This window comes from Vulpes vulpes, unplaced genomic scaffold (genome assembly GCF_048418805.1).
Source record: "Vulpes vulpes isolate BD-2025 unplaced genomic scaffold, VulVul3 u000000803, whole genome shotgun sequence".
Taxonomy (NCBI): domain Eukaryota; kingdom Metazoa; phylum Chordata; class Mammalia; order Carnivora; family Canidae; genus Vulpes; species Vulpes vulpes.
Window position 1 is genome coordinate 23,960 of NW_027325848.1, and position 16,327 is coordinate 40,286.

Consider the following 16,327-nt stretch of genomic DNA (forward strand, 5'->3'; position numbering starts at 1 on the left):
GAAGTACATAAAGCACCGGAGGGTGGGTGTCACCCTGACCTGTCCGACCCTCGTCGGGTCCACGTGTCCCGGTCCAGCCGCGGCCATGCACCCTGGCCCCAGGTCCCCTTCGTGCCCCCCACGCCCCCACCCCGGCCCCCTGCTCTTCACGGGGCCGCCCCTCACCCCCTTGGGGTTCAGCTCAGACGGTGACCCCTGGAGGCCCCGTCCTGCGGCCTCCCCATCCCCGAGACCCTGGGGTTGGGGGCACGGGGGTCATCCCCAGCACCCTACCACGTGGCAGTGTGTTGTTTGCTGCCGTCGCTCCCCCCGGCCTCGGAGACCCCGTGTCCCCAGCACAGAAGCCCCCGGGCCTCTCCCAGGCCGGGCCCCCGACCCCCGAACCCCGCTGGCCCAGCAGCCTCACCCGACCCCGTAGCGGTCCCAGAACATGGTGTGACTGCGGAACGTGCGGTTGACGTCCAGGTCGATCTGCACGATGTCCCGGGAGGAGACCAGGGCCGCCTCCTTCATTGCCTGCGGGGAGACCCCGGGAGGAGGAGCCGGCGTCAGGGACACAGACCCCGACCTGTCAGCAGCTGCCGTCCTGGGCAGGGAGCCCCGGGGCCACCACGGGAGTGTGTCCTGCAGGAACCTCCACCCTTCCCCTGGGAGGCCGGGGACGGCGGGAGTGCCCACCGTGCCCGCGGGGCCTGCGTGAGGGCCTGTGCCCAGCTGTCGTGGGCGGGGAGGGGACTGAGGGTCAGCCCTGGACAGGGAGGGGACGTGGAGGATCAGCCCGGGTGGGGAGGGGACACGGGAGTTCAGCCCCGGGTGGGGAGGGGTCACGGAGGGTCAGCCCTGGGCAGGGAGGGGACCGAGGGTCCACGGGGAGTAGACGGGTCGGGTCCCACCTGGTATTTCCCGGCATTGCTGGCCTTAACCTGGTCGACGTTCAGCAATCGCAGCCACACCTGTCCCCGCACCTGGGGCGGGACCCCCTTGTACACCCGGCGTCGCAGCTGCGGGGAGGAAGGCAGTGCTGGTGAGAGGGGCCCAGGGCGGCCCCTTGGAGCCCAGGGAACACGAGGCATCTAGAAGGTTCCGGCGTCGGCTCCAGGGTGTCTGCAGAGAGGCTGGGTCTCCCTGGATCTGGGCCCCCCCCCACCCCCGTCCCCCGCGAGGAGCAGGGACCCTGGCCCCGACCTGACGCTCCCCCACCGCCGTCCCGGGGCCTGGGGAGGGAGGCCCGGGCTCCCAGCAGACTCTCCCCAGGCAGGGGGCTCCCCCGAGGACGGGGCAGGAGGACACTGAGGGCGGCCCCCCAGCCCCGTCAGGACGGAGAGCCCTCGGGGGCACCCAGCGCCCCACCTTCTCGCTGGGGAGGTAGTGGTCCCATCGCTTGAGCATTTTTATCCATTTGTCCGCGCGCCGGGTCTCCTGGCGGAGTTTCTGGGAGAGGACAGGCGGGGGCCGCAGGTGAGGCTCCCGCCGCGGGAGGTGGGCGCTCGGGCCGCGTCCAGTGCCCCGCGGGACCCGGAGGAGCCAGGAAGGCACAGGGCCCCCCGCGGACCGCGGCTCCGGGTCTCGGGTGCGTTCCCGGCGGCCCGTGCAGCGCTGGGACGGGGGACTGGGGAGACGCCCGGGGATGTCCTGGGGGACGCGGTGCAGACAGCTGGCCCCAGCTCCCCCCCACGTCCTGCCCGGGGCCCAGGACGGGCTCTCACCTTGGCCTCGCGGGGGCTGGGGTCGGGCAGCTCCCTGTCCCTGGAAGGCAGGAGACGCAGAGCCCTGAGGCCCCGGCCCCACAGCCACACACACACACACACACACCCCGTCTGCACCCAGCGTCCTGGGGAGGGCAGGGCTCCCCCGGGGAGGGCAGGGGCTGCCAGCGGCCTGAGGGCGGGCGGGGGCGGCGTCTGGGGGGTCTGAGGAGGGTGTTTGCCGGTGGTGGGCTGGGCGGGGACCCCTCGGCGCCCCCAGGGGGTGACCTGCCCCCCTCCTCGATGGACCAGCCCGAGAGCTGTCAGCGTGGCCCGGGTGCCCCGTGACCGTCCCGCTGAGGTCCCCCCGCCTCCCCAGGGCCTGACTGCCCAGCGTCCAGCCGGCCTCCCCCTGCCCCCTGGCCGTCCCCCTGCTGTCCCCGGGCTCCCCTCTCTGCTGTCCCCTCTGCCACCCTGGCCCATTTCACCTCCCGTCCTGTCGGAGCCCCTGAGCACGACCACCCCTGAGCCATCCCAGCAGACACTGGGCCGTGAGCAGGGCCGAGGGGGCCCCACCTGGGGTCTCCAGCGTCCGTCAGGTTCTCGTGGGGCTGTTGACCCATCAGCCTCGTCCCCTGCGACCTAGGCCACTGGGCTGTCCCCTCCCTCCTTCCCGCCCAGGGCAGCCCCCTCCTCCTCTTGCCTCCTCCTGCCTGGTCGGGGCCTCCCTCTGCGGCCCCCCCCCCCTCCCTGCGCTGGCCTGGTCCCCGGCATCCACCTGCAGCCCCGCAAAAGCCTTCGGGTGTGGGCGAGAGCACCCCTGCGGACTCGGCCCAGACCAGGCCGTCCCCCTACGGAGAGCACGCCCCGGCCCCAGAGCCCCTCACGGGCGGGATCCCCTGCTGAAGGGACTGGACACCCCACCCCACCACCACCCCCGGATGCAGCAGGCTGACACCTGGGCCTGCCCAAAGCAGGCGTGGGGGCCCCTCCTCTGAGTGTCCAGGGGCCTCCCCCGGGCCCAGCTCCCTTCCTGCCCACGTCCCGGGTCGGCCTCCGGGGTGTCTCAGCTGCAACCCAGCGCAGACATGGCCCTCAGAGGGCTCCAGGGGACCAGGTCCCGACCTGGGGGCGGGGGGGGTCAGCCTCCAGAGAGGTGTTCCTGCAAAGGCCACCCGCCCTGGGATGGATGAGGGGTGTCCAGGGGACTCACTGCAGAAAGCCCTGGTGGTCGGCGACCTTGCACAGTGACAGGTCCTGCGGAGACCCTGCTTGGGGCGCCTGCAACAGAGGGGGGCTCCGTGGTGGGGACCGATCAGAGCAGGGGAGTGGGGACAGAGACAGGAGGGAGCAGAAGGGCTCCTCCCTCCCCTGGATCCTGAGGGAGCGCCGACCCTCTGAGATTGGCCGGGCGCCAGAGTGGGCGCAGCCTGGCAGCCTCACCTGCTTCTGTCTATCAGTGACGATCCCCCCCTGGGCCTCACCCGGACCCGGCGACTGTGGTCCCCACCTGGGCCTCACTTGACCTGGTGACTCTGATCCCTACCTGGCCCTCACCCAGGCCTGGTGACTCTAGTCCCCAACTGGGCTTCACCCAGGTGACTGTGGTCTCCACCTGAGCCTCATGTGGATCTGCGACTGTGGTCCCCACCTTGGCCTCACCTGAACCTGGTGACTCTGGTCCCCACCCGGGGCTCACCTGGACCTGGTAGCTGTGGTCTTCATCTGGACCTGGTGACTCTGGTCCCCACCCGGGCCTCACCTGTACCTGGTGCCTGGGCTCCTCCGCTACCAATGACGAGGATCCAGGATGGACCCTTAGTTGCTACTGACACCGGGACCGTCCCCAGGGTCTCACTTGTTCCTGGTGACTGTGGTCCTTGCCTGGGCTGACCTGGCTCATCCTTGGCTCTGATCCCCTCTTGAGCCTCACCTGCTCTTGCAGGTACGGTCCCCCCTGTCGTGGGTGTGTAGTGTCTATGGTCCCTTCTGGGCCTCACCTGATGGTACTGGGCCACGATATTGGCCCTTTGCAAGGCCAGCAGGGTCTCCGGGTCCTCCTGCATCGTGCTGCAATCCAAACACATCCAAGGATGACGGCGCGTGAGAACCTTCCGAGGACACATGCGTCCGGGTGCTCCCCGTGGGCGGGCGCCCCTCTGTCTGACCGGAGCCGGAGACAACCCCGTAGCCCCGAGGGGCACAGGCATCACACACGGGCCCTCGCTGCCTGTCTGTCTGTCCGTCGCCCACCGACAGTCCACCTTCCCAGCCACTGTCCCAGGGCACGCCGTCACGCTGGGGTCACAGAGCGCTCCCACCCCGGTATCAGGAGCACACGGGCGGGGGACCCAGGGGCTCCGGGGAACTGCCCACCTGATGCTCGGGGGTGACGTCTCCCAGCCCGGGGCCGGCGCAGAGATGGTGGTGGGTGGGCCGGCCAGCGAGTGTCCCTGCGGGCTTGGGGGGGAGGGGGGGCGGGAATGGAAGGTTTCTCCGAGATTCCACAAGCACACGACCAAGGGGAGAAAGCGACGGACTGGACTTCATCAAAACTAAAACCTGATGCCAGCAAGAGTGTGACCGAACTCCCCACCCTGAGGGCAGCGATGTGTGAATAGCCTGAGGGGGGCCCTGGGGGAGCACGAGGGACTCCACGTTCTTTGGAGCCTGAAGAGCAAGCCTGCTCACGGGCCAGGGGGACCCAGCGGGCACAGGGCGGGATGGGGGGGTGACAGTCACCCCTGTCGGGGTCCATGCGTCTAGGACAGGCTGGAAAGGTCATGGCTTGGCTGCCTGCACAGCAGAGGGCTTACAGGGGAGCGGGGGTCCCGGGGGAGCTGCCTGAGTTCCGACTGCAGCCTCCTTCCCTGGACGGGGGCAGCAGGGTGGCCGCTCTCACCCCGTGGGGCTGTGGAAGGGCTGTGGGAGCTGCTCACGGTCATCGCATGGGGGTCGGGGTGTTGTGGACCCCAGCGCGGGAGGCCTGTGCCCCCACGCGGATCCACAGGCCCCACTGTGGCCCGCGGGGATCAGGGATCAGCTGCCACTCACCTGTGACCTGTCGCTGTGTGGGCGCCTCCTCTTTATGCACTGGGGTACTGGGGAGTGTGGGAGGGTGGGGGTACTGGGGAGAGTGGGAGGGTGGGGGTACTGGGGAGAGTGGGAGTAGCGGGGTACTGGGGAGAGTGGGAGGGTGGGGGTACTGGGGAGAGTGGGAGGGTGGGGGTACTGGGGAGAGTGGGAGTAGCGGGGTACTGGGGAGAGTGGGAGTAGCGGGGTACTGGGGAGAGTGGGAGCGTGGGGGTACTGAGGAGAGACGAGTCCTGGGCTACTGGGGAGAGCAGGAGAGTCGGGTCGCTGCGAGCCAGATCCGGAGCACCGGTGCCTCCGAAGGTCTGCGGACGCAGAGTGGGCACCAGGCAGCGGTGGAACCCGGGGGCACCACAGTTCCGCCCAGAGCGGGGTCCCGCATCATCACTGTGGGCAGGCGGGGTCCAATCAGCACTCAGCCCTCACCCTGGTGGCCGAGGGTCCCGGGGGAGGGTCCTGTCCCCACGCCGGGCGGGAAGGCGATGCAGGCAGCCTCCCGCATCCTCAGTTCCCATCCTCGGGCCCTGCAGGCCTCCCGCCCTTCAAGGCAGACTGGGGGTCACAGATGCCCCCCCCCGCCCCCCAGGGTTCACAGCGTGGGGTTGCAGTTAGGAGCATTTGAGGGGCTCCTGGGTGGTTCCGTCCGTCGGTTCCACGTCGACTCTTGAGTTTGGCTCAAGCCAGGATCTCCAGGTTGTGGCGTGGAGCCTCGGGTGGGGCTCGGTCTCCGGTGGGTGAGGAGTCCGCTCCAGGTTCCCCCTGTCCCTCCGCCCCTGCCCCCCGCACCGTCTCCCAAGTACATCTTCTAAACATTAACATGAAGACACGAGAGCATCTGGATCCCCTCTGCAGAGGCGCCTTCGTGTGCGTCACGACCGTGTAAATGCCTTTCACGGACCCACCGGGATTCCCACCGGAAACCCCTTTTCCTTGGTATCTGTTGAAGTGCCGTCGACACCCAAGGGCACAGTAGTTTCAGGGCTACAGCTGGCGACTTGACAATTCTGTGCCTCGCTCAGCTCTCCCCGCGAGAAGCGGCGTCACCGTCTGTCCCCGTACCGAGTTGTCCCCACGGTCCTGACTCTATTGCCAGGCCGTACTTTCTAAATTTCCGGGATTCCTTTATTTAGAACCACACGCTTGTAGCTTTCCCTATTTGTTCATCCACGTGGCCCACCTGCCCCCCGCGGCCCCTCTGATCACTCAGCACGATCCATCCCGTTAACCAGAGAAAGGACATGGGGCGGCCCGGGGCGGAGGGGGGCGGCGGGGCTCAGCGCTTCAGCGCCTGCCTTCCCTTCGGCCCAGGGCGTGATCCTGGAGTCCCGGGATCGAGTCCCACATCGGGCTCCCTGCACGGAGCCTTCTTCTCCCTCTGCCCGTGTCTCTGCCTCTCTCTCTCTCTCTCTCTCTCTCTCTCTCTCTCGTCTCTCGGTGTCTCTCAAGGATATATAAATAAAATCTTTAAAAAAACAACAAAAACAAAGAGAAAGGAGACGATCCCCTCAAGAGTCGCAGAAAACGCATTTGACAGAACAAAGCATGAAAAGCACAGGGGGTTTTAGGAAAGGTCTGTCAACAGAGGAGAGGCCGCGTAGGAAGGCCCGCAGCTGACGTCATCCCCGAGGGTGACGACCTGAAATCGTCTCCCCCGAGAGCAGGAACAAGCCACGGAGGTGCCCTCTCAGCGCTGGGAGTCCCACGTAGTCAACAGACGGGAAACAGCCGTGTGGGGGTCGCGTCCACGCCCACAGGGGCCCGGCCTCCTCAGGACCCGCGGGGAGGCTTCCGGGTCAGGGTCAGGGTCAGGGTCAGGGTCAGGGTTAGGGTTAGGGTTAGGGTTGGCATATTGTGCTTAGCATAATACTCTTTCTAGGCTTTAATACTTCTTTAAATGTTTCATAGAATTCACTCATGAAGCCATCTGGTCGTGGACTTCTGCGTTTTGGGAATTTTTTTCCTATTACTCAACAGCTTCGCTGAGAATTGGTCTATTCAAATTTTCTATTTCTCTATGTGTCAGTTTTGGTAGGTTATATATTTTCTAGGAATTTAGCCACACACAAAAGTAAAATCAAAAACTAGAAATTTCATTCTTTGGCTTGTGTCTATCCAGTTTTTCCAACACCATTTGTAGATTTTTTTTCCCCACTGGATATTCTTTCCAGCTTTATCAAGGATTAAACGACGACATAGTTGTGGGTTCATTTCTGGGAGGTCTGCTCTGTGCTCTCGGTCTGTGTGTCCGTTGTCGTGCCAGGACCGTACTGTCTTCATCACAACAGTTTTGTGACATAACTGGAAATCTAGCGACGTGAAGCTTCCTACTTTGCTTTTCTTTTGCAAGGCTGCTTCGCCTGTCTGGGGTCTTTTGAGGTTCCATGCAAAGTTGAAGATCATTTATCTTAGCTCTGTGAGAAATGCTGGGGGCATTTTGATAGGGTTTATAGGAATGTCTGGGCTGCTCTCGGTTGTGAAGACACTTCGTACCCTTTCAGTCCACGAGTGTGGAGTGTCTCTTTCCGTCTCTTTGTGTCATCGATTTCTTTCCATCATCGTCTTCAGAGTAAGTTTTTATAGCTGTTTCCTTAGGTTCTTTCTTAAGTATAATATTATTTTTTGTTTCATTTTAAATTTATTTTTATTAATGTCTTAGTTTCTCTTTTTCTTACCTTCTTACTGAGGTATAGGCATGCAACAGAATTCTGTGCATTAATTATGTATCCTGTGACTTTACTGAATTCATTTACCGGTTCTAACATTTTTTTGTTTGTTCATTTTTGTAGTTTTCTATATATAGTGTCATGGTGTCCATTTCTTGTAGGTTGTCCTATTGGCATATAGTTTCTGATGTGCCATCAAGCCCTCTTGTCTCCACCGTTTCTGTCTGTCAGAACCCTGCGTTCACCCTGCCTGTGTCCGAGTTTTGTTTTGTTTTGTTTTTTTTCTTTTTATCTCGGACAAGTGACTGAGTTTCAAACCTCCAAGTTTTAGGGGCTGCCCTGGGGGAGACCCGTGCTCCTCCCGCCCGGGAGGGTCTCCTCCCACTTCTGGCCTTTGCTGGCCCGGCCCAGGGACGCGGCCCCGTGACCGCACAGGGGTTTGCAGTTTGTGGCCACACAGGGCAGACAGCTGGCCCTAGTCCCGCGGCCCTCGGCCGGGGTCCCCGCTCCTGGGCCTGGGAACCGTTGGCGCCACCGTCCTTGGGACCCCGGGGACCCTGAGCCCACCCTGTCGCTCCAGGGGCCGCCCCCCACTTCGCTTCCCGAGCACCGTCGAGGCCGGCGTGTCCCCCCCTCTAGCAGACTTCTGGAAGTTCTGACTTTGTGCTCTGCTGCTTCTAATAGTGTGCGTAGACCCGTCAGCTGGCTCCCTGCCCCTGTGGGATCCGGGGCTGTGTCTCCCCCAGACCGACTGACTGATTTTCTTTTTAAGATTTTATTTTTCTGTCATCTCTACACCCACATGGGGCTTGAACTCTCCGCCCCAAGAACAAGAGTCGCGTGTTCTTACCAACCACCCCAACCACCCCGAGAGCGGCCAGGCTCCCTTTGATTGATTGACAGGGAGTAACTGAAGCCGACGTGCTGCCTGTGTCGTGTCAGGGCAGAAACTGAGCCCCGGCGTCGAGGTGCGGTGGAGTCATTGGGACCTTGGTCGATGTTAAAGAAAGCGGAGCCTCCCCGGGAGCCCCGGGAGCCCAGGGAGCGGGGCCCACACACGTGACAAGTTGGCCGTTTCCTTGACCAGGAGTCATTGGGCTGGCTGCCGATTTATTTGAGTTGCTGTTCGACGGCGAAGGTCGTTCTAGGATGGGGACACAGCGAGAACGTTCCGGGTTCTTGCGGGTTCGGAGGTAGCTAAAGCTCCCCCGTCGTGGACTCGATGTCCCAGCTGGGTGCAGAGATAGGCGAGCCAGCAAAGAGATGAGAAACATGGCCCTGGGGTGCCTGGCCGGCCTGGTCGGGGGACCTTGATGTCAGGACTGTGAGCTGGAACTCCGTGTTGGGTGTAGAGAGGACATAAACGTAAAACCTTTAACAAATAATAAATGGATGAACTAAGACAGCGTGACATGGAAGGGGAGTGCTCGCTTCAGGACAAACCTCAGAGCGGACCATGTCTAGCCTGCGACCTGTTCTTGATGGCCCCGCTCGCTCTCCCGGGCCCAGATGACGGGGTCCCCCACGAGGGACGGTCCCGCCCGAGTGGGAGTGGGCCTCCTTCCCCGTAAGGCCCGTGCCTCCCCTCGTTCTGCAGGACAGAAGAGCCGGGAAGGCACGAGCTCGGGGGGATCAGCATAAACCTCGGCGATGGTCCTTCCCGATCCCGGGAGCCAGAGCTCGGCCTCCTTTTGGGACCCGACGTCCTAAAGAAGCCCGTGTGGTCAGTGGCTCGGATGCAGGGCGGAGGCCGACGGAGAATCAGGAAGAGCAAAATGGGGCGGGGGGGAACCAGAAGCTGAAGGAGAGGGGGACAGCTGTCAGCATCGGGAGCCTTCGCGGGGACCCGGCGTCCTTTCCCAGGAGGGGCCCCCCTCTGTAGGGTGCTTCCCGCCGCCCCGCGCTCCCCGTGGGCACCCGCAGGCGCATCCCCGGGCCTCCAGCGCCTCTGCAGCCGTGGTCTGGAGCGTCCTCCGTGTGTCCTACCGGGGACCCCAGCGTCACGTCTGTAACCGTCCGGCTGCTGTCTGACAACAGTCGGGGGATTCCGACGTTTGTTGGGTTTGGGGTGTGTGCCTGTCTGTCGCCGTGCCGCGATCTGATCCTCGGGCCGCGTCGTCCTGACGCCGAAACGGTTGAAGAAGCACCATCATTTCCGGTGCTGGCGCTGGGCGGCTAGCTGGGTTCTCCCGGCCGACCCGGGCCCCCTCGTGCCGTCCCGTGCCGTCCCGTGCCGTCCCGTCCCGCCGGGGGGTCAGCTGAGCTGGAAGGTCCGGCTCGGCCACATTCCCGTGGGTGGCAGCGGGTCCCCGCCGAGCGCCGGCCGCTTCTCTTCTCCCCGATGCCTCTCCAGCGGGGAGCCAGACCTCGGGGCCGCCCTGGGGGGAGCTCCTGAGGGGCCGGCTGCCCGTGGGGGGAGCCCTGGGGCTGCCTGTGTGTGTGTGTGGGTGTGGGAGTCGGGGTGGGGACGGGGCCGGGGTCCCTCGGTCCCCTGCGCTGCCTGCCCCCAGGCCGAGCCCCGCGCTCACCCAGCCCCTACTCTCCAGGGCGTGCAGGGTGCCCTCCACACTCTGGTGCGAGGGATCCAGCAGCACCGGGTGTGCACGCTGAGCCCGCCCGGTGAGGGTGGCCCAGGTGTGAGAGCTGCAAGGGCCTGCTGTCCTGACGTCCGCTCCGGGGGCCACGCTGACCGCCCCGCGGGCCCTCTGTGCCCCAGGCGCACAGGCCCGGGGCGGGGAGGGGAGGAAGCGCCCCGGAGCCCGGGCAGCCCAGGCCCCCTGGACAGAGGGGGCACAGACCTCCCAGGGCGCTTAGCACAGACCCTGGTGACCTGAGGCTCCCCGGCTGTCACTCTGTCCCAGGCCCGTCCTGGCCGCGGGCGCAGGCTGAGTCGCAGTAGAGTCTGCGGGGTCCTGACCCTGGCGTCTGGCCGCCCCGGGAAGGCACGTGGGGACGTCAGCCGTGTGTGCCTGGCGGCGCCCCCGCAGGGGCTGGTCGGGGCCTGGGCGGCGCCCCCTCCTCCTCTCTGGGGGTGTCTCCGCACCCCGTGCACAGAGCTCCTGGAGACGCAGAAACGAGCCGGCCGTGCCCTCTCACACAACAAGACTTTATTGAACTTGGCAACAGCAAACAGGGGCTCAGAGCCGAGGGTGCGCGCCTTCCCCTGGGAGACCTTCCTGTCCTTAGAGGAAAGCGGGAATCCCACAGGGGTGCGGGTGCTGGAGTCGTCCCCCGCCTGGGAGCCTGTGCGGACTCGACTCCGGGTGGGGGCGCGTGTCCTGAGGTCGGGGCGGTGAGAGGCGGTTCTGGGGGCGGCAGGGCTGACGTGGACCTGCGGCCCATGGGCTCCTGCGCTGGGTCCCCGCAGGGCAGCTGGACCCCGGCCTCGGGCCCCCTGGGGCCGGGTGACTGACTGCTGGAGCCCCAGCGCGTGGAGGAGCCTGCCTCCTGGTGTGGGTGTGGGTGTGGGTGGGGGTGGGGGTGGGGGTGTGGGTGGGGCCCACGGGCCTGCCCCCGCTGCCCTGCCCTGGGGTGTCCCGGGATCCCCAGGGCTGCCCTAGGTCAGCGACCTGGGTCTGTGGGGCACGCCCAGGGCCCAGGAGGCCACATCCTGCTGTGAGAGGGCTCGCTCGGCCCGGGGCCAGAACGCAGGCCTGGCCAGGGCCCCGGGGCGCTGGATCCCATTAGCGCTGGGCCTGGGGCAGGCGCTCGAGTCGCCCCTGCCCCCACAGAGCCCGGGGCCAGGCCAGCCCAGGTCCCTCTGGGTCAGGGGCTGGTGTCCCGTGCGGGCGGTGCCGCCCTCCGGGAGGCACAGCGAGACGAGGCAGGGCACGGTGACGGCGGGCCGGAGCCTCCGGGCCCCCGCCCTCACCGCCACGCTCTGCCCCCGAGGCCCGCGAGCATCGAGCTGCCCCGTGGACGCGGGGGGCAGAGGGTCCCGGGCCTGTGCGGGGCCTCGGGGCAGCGGGCTCAGCGCCGCCCTGGCTCTGCCCTGGCTGTGCCCGTCACTGCCCAGCGAGGGGCACGAGCTGCAGTGGCCGCGGGGCAGGAAGGGTGTCCTGGGCCCGACAGCGTCATCCCTAGGGGGCTGGGGGGACCGCGTGATGGGAGTCCCGGGGGTGCTCCAGGGCCCGGTCCGTCGCGGGGCCTCTGGGGTGGCCCAGGCAGGTGCCAAATGGAAGGAGACCCCGTTTTCTGTCTTGAAGCCCGCCGTGTCCCGGGGCCGCCTGCCTGCACCGCCTTGTTGCCCCGGGAGGGTGGGGAGGGAGTTCCACCGCCGGGGCTGGGGGGCAAGTTGGACGATGGCCTGGCCGGGAGGGGGTCCGGGCGGCTCAGGCCGGGCGGCTGGGCCCGGGGAGGCCGGCTCCTCCACCCTGCGCGGTGGCTCAGAGGCCGGAGAAGGGAGGAGAGGCCCGGGCGCCGGGGACACTGGCTCCAGGCCCAGGGGCCTCGTGGGGAACTCCTCAGGTCCCGCTGGAAAGAGGCCGACGGGGTCAGCGTCTCCAGCAGGCTGTGTGTCCCCCGCTGGGGGCCCCGGGGGTCCTCACGGCTCCCGCGTGACCCCCCCCCCGGCCTGACCCTGTGCTCAGCCCCCCACACTGCTGCCCGGGCCCTGCAGTGGGTACCCGCCCGCCCAGCCCTGGCCTGGGGTCCCCGAGGCTGGAGCAGAAGAGGAGAGCCCCAGAGATGAGGACGGGGGCCCCGGGGGCTCTGTCCCCTGTGGGCGGCCCCAGCAGGCCGAGTCGGGAGGGGCCGGGGCCCTGAGCCCACCTGGCGGGGGCAGGTCGCACCGCATCCTGCGGAGCTGGGTCATGGAGGCCCGAAGGTGTCTCAGCACGGCCTCGTCCTCCAGGGCCCAGGGCTGGGCCAGAGAGTCCTGGAGGAACTCCCGGAGCCCTTCCAGGGGCAGCTTCAGGAGGCGCTCTGGGCGGTGGGCGAGAGTCAGACCCAGAGGGCCCCGCCCTGGGGCCCCCGGGGCCCCCAGGCCAGCGGCTGGGGTCCCGCTGTGCCCAGGAGCGCCGCGGGCAGTGCGCTGGCCGGGGTGGCCCCTGCCCGCTGCTCCACTCGGGGAGCCCCGCTGCACCCGCCTGCCCCGCCGTCCCCCCGCCCCAGGTCTGGGTGCTGCTCAGAGCCCAGGGTCACCGCCCCTGCCCCCCGCCCCCGGCACACCTGGGCTCCCGGGGGCTCACTTACTCCTGTGCACCTTGAGGATGGTATAGGCCATGGCCGTGAGCACCCTCTCCCCATCCAACACGTAGGCATCCCACAGCTTCAGGGTGAGCGAGAAGGGGGTCTAGGGGGACGGCGGGGTGGGAGGAGCGGCCTGAGCAGGGCCCCTGGGGGGCTCGGCTGGGGCTAGGCTAGGCCTGCCATCTGGCCCCCGGCTGCCTGCGACGAGGCCCCGCAGCGCCCCCCCCCGCCCCCCGCCTCCCCGTGCGTGCCCTCCTCCCAGGGAGATCAGGGACTCCCGGCCGCTCCGGGTTCCGACCCCGGCCAGCACCTCCCGCACCCCTGGGGGCACAGACTCTGCCCGCACTTGACGACAGACACCACGCCTCGAGAGGACCCCAGGCTGGCCGCCCGATGGGCCGAGGGCCCGTCCACACCCCGGGCTGACCCGGCCTCCCCCGGGGAAGCTGAGGCAGAGACGGGCCGCCCCCCGGGACCTCGTCCAGGGACCCTCTGGGCTTCTCCAGGACGGGCTGGGCTGCGAGCCTCAGCCTCAGCCTCAGGACCCCGGGGTCGGGCCTGGCTCGTCTGGAGGGTGGGGCTGAGCTGGGCCCTCCCCGGGGGCAGGGGGCAGGTCCGGGAGCGGGGGTCCCGGGGGGGGGCCTCACCCGGCCGAGGAAGCACTGGAGAAACCATTTGGGGCTGTAGATGCCGGTGGACATCTGCTCCTCGTCCTGGCGGGAGGGCAGGGGGTGCTCAGGCCCCACGCCGCGGCCCCTGGAGCCGGGTGGACGCGCTCCCCGCAGCCCAGCCCAGCCCCGAGGGCGCCCCCGGGCCCCAGGGGGAGGAACGTGACCCCAACTCTGGGCAGCTCGGAGGGAGGGCCATGCCCCCCACCCCCTGCCCCGGGCTCCGGGGACGGAGCCTCAGGAGCTCCCACTCGCCCCCACTCGCCATGTGCTTCCTCAGGTCCGGGAGAGCTCTTTGGAGGACCCGCTCGTGATGTCTCTGGAACCTGAGGAGCTTCGGGAAGCCCGGGACGAAGAAGCCTGAGAAGGCCCCAGGCCCCCACGGTCAGGGCCTCCTCCTGCACCAGGCGGGGTGGGGGGTGTCGGGGCAGGGGCCTCCCCGCCACGCCCTGACCCCCGTGTGCCCACCGCCCTCGGAGCCCTGGCTGGATCCGCTCTTCCCAGAGGGCAGGGCCTGCCTCCCAGGCCGGGGGCGCGGGGCCCGGGGACCCTCGTCCTCACAGAGACCCCGCGGGGCGTGGGCTGGGGGCTGAGGACCGGGCCCGGCTGACCCAGCACCCTCTCTCCTGCGGGGGCCGCCGCGGGGACAGGCGGGTCCCCAGCCCCGAGGGGCAGCGGGTGCAGGCCAAGGGGAGGGTGATGGGCGTGCACGGCCCTCTGCTGTGGGGCTTGGGAGTGAGGCTGGGGGCCCCCGGGAGGGGGAGACGCTGCCCCCTGGGCCCCGTGTGGCCGTGGGCTGGCAGGGGGGCCTGGGGGACAAGCCGGCAGCCCGGCGGGAGGCTGGGGGAGCAACGGGAGTGCGTGCCTGGCCTGCAGACGGTGGGGCGGGTGGCCGTGGCTCCGGGACCCCGAGGCCACCGGGGAGGCGGGGCCCTTGCCCGTGGGGGGGCGAGCTGGGGGGTCCCCGCCTGCCCCCCGGTGCAGCAGCCTGCGGGGAGGCCCTCCTGAGCTCCCCGGCGGGCCCCTACCGTGCATGGAGTGCCGGTCGCCCACCATCAGCTGGGCCAGCGCCCAGAAGGCGTCCTCCTCGGGCAGGAACATGAGGAGGACGGCCGCGATCTCGCTCATGCCCTGGCAGTAGCCCACCTCCTGCAAGAGCCAGAGCCCCACGGAGGGCGTGCGCCCCGAGGACCCCTCTGAGCCCTCCCCGCGGGCGTCAGGCTCCCCCGGCTCCCTCCCAGCCCGGGCTCCCGGAGGGGGCTCCCAGAGGGCGGGGGAGCAGGTGAGGGCCACCCGGACCAGCTGGGGCGCGAGCACCCCGGGCCCCGCTACCGAGCCCTGCGGCCGCCGTGCCAGGACCCCCGTCCTCAGGCCAGCAGGAGGGGCCTCCGTGAGCTGTGCCAGGCTGTAGGGGACCCGCCAGGTCTGGAGACCCCCCAGAGGGCAGGTCGGCGGGGGGGTGGGGGGGCCTGACTGTGGCCCCTGGCAGGTCCCACGAGGGGAGCTGGGCCAGGACACCCCGCGGGGCCGGGGAGCGTGTGAGCTGGGGTCCTCGGGGACCCTTCTGGAATGCGCCGTGGAAGGGGGCGGCCTCCTGGGCGCCTCGGCCTCGTTCCCTTCGGGGGAGTGGGAGCCTTCCCCGCCCGGGCTCTCGTCGGTAGTGCCGTCTGTCAGGGTCCAGACCCGAGCTCTAGGACGGCCGCGGTGCACGCGGGGGCCCCGGGCAGCCCCGGCCCTCGGGCACGCAGGCCCTGCCTCCCCTGGGAGGTCTGCACCCCGCCCCCTGCCCGTCCCGGAGGAGAGAGACCCTCCCCGGCATCTCGGGGGCCGTGGAGCCGGGGCCATAACTGTGAGTCCCGCTGGTCACCACCACTCAGGACAAGGCCGCCCGCGGGGCAGGAGGCGGGGGCAGGGACACTCACCGTGTCGTACACCGAGTACGCTGCCAGTACGCAGAACAGGGCTCGCTGCCTAGGAGGGGGGACAGCGGGGGGCTCTGCTCAGTCAGCCCCCGCCCAGCGAGGCCGCCGAGGTGCCGACACCGGCCCCGCAGGCCCCGCGGCCCGCAGGGCCCCTCCGCGGGGGCCGATCTCCGGGGTCAGGTCTGCGCACGGGGACAGGCGGCGACCTCACACGTGCAGCGTGCCGGGGGTTCAGTGCACCCTGGGGTGTCCGACGCCTCCGAGCGGCTCCCGCCGTGGGGTGTGCAGCTCCGGGCTCCCCCAGCGCCGCCAGCGCCCCGGGCCTCCAGCCCTGGAGCGGCCCCCCCCCCCCCCCCCCGCACGCCCCCATGGGAGCCAGCGCTCCCCCTGCCCCGGTCCCCGCAGCCCCTGACGCCTCTCCTCCGCTGCCCTGGCCTGGCCCGGCCCCGTGTCCCGGGAACACCACCAGCCCCACGTGACCCCTGCCCCGAGCCCACGCAGCCGGGGCATCCGTGGCCCTGAGCGCACCCCCAGGTCTTCCCAGGTGTCCCTGGGCTGGACTCTGTGGGGGGCACCCCGGGCCCGCCCATCCCAGAGCATCTCGGGGCTCCAGGTCTGAGCCGCCGTGAGGAGAGCAGGGAACGTCGTGCAGGTGTGACCCCGATACAGGCTGCGAACCCCTGGGGTCACTATCTGAGCACGGGGGGGTACGGGGTGCGGCCCCCTCAGCGCTGCCAGGAGCCGCCCGATGCCCCCCGCACGGCGGCCTGAGTCTGCACCCCGGCTCCGCGGCCCCCGGGCCCGGGCTGCTGGAGGCCGGCTCCCCCCGGGCCGGGGGTCACAGGTCAGCCTGACCCGGCCGCGCTCTGAGGGCCGCGGGGGCCCCGGGGGGCAGCAGGTTCCCTGCAGGGAGGAGCACCGAGTTCTCGTGGGGAGACGGTCCGAGCGGCCCGCCCGGGAAGCCCAGCCACCCATGCCTGGCGTCTCCCCAGCCCCGCCCCTGGCGCCCCTGCAGGTCACCCCTGGGGTCCCGGGCTCCCACACACCCCGCCCGCTGCACACACAGGTAGCTGCACCCTATGCTCCACCCACCTGCAAGCCCCTGT

General features: G+C 68.6%; 1 protein-coding gene across 1 annotated transcript in view; it reads right to left on the reverse strand.

Moving 5' to 3' along the window:
* The window catches only part of LOC140597585 (uncharacterized), a gene marked incomplete at its 5' end in the record, with an annotated part of 38,273 nt that extends 23,032 nt beyond the window's left edge, over window positions 1–15,241 (reverse strand). Inside the window, 6 exons of the mRNA XM_072746432.1 lie at window positions 12,212–12,364; window positions 12,635–12,734; window positions 13,279–13,344; window positions 13,565–13,659; window positions 14,328–14,448; window positions 15,222–15,241. Of these exons, the coding sequence (XP_072602533.1) occupies window positions 12,212–12,364; window positions 12,635–12,734; window positions 13,279–13,344; window positions 13,565–13,659; window positions 14,328–14,448; window positions 15,222–15,241 (555 nt within the window). The remainder of the gene's footprint in view (window positions 1–12,211; window positions 12,365–12,634; window positions 12,735–13,278; window positions 13,345–13,564; window positions 13,660–14,327; window positions 14,449–15,221) is intronic.
* Between the last annotated feature and the right edge of the window lie 1,086 nt (window positions 15,242–16,327).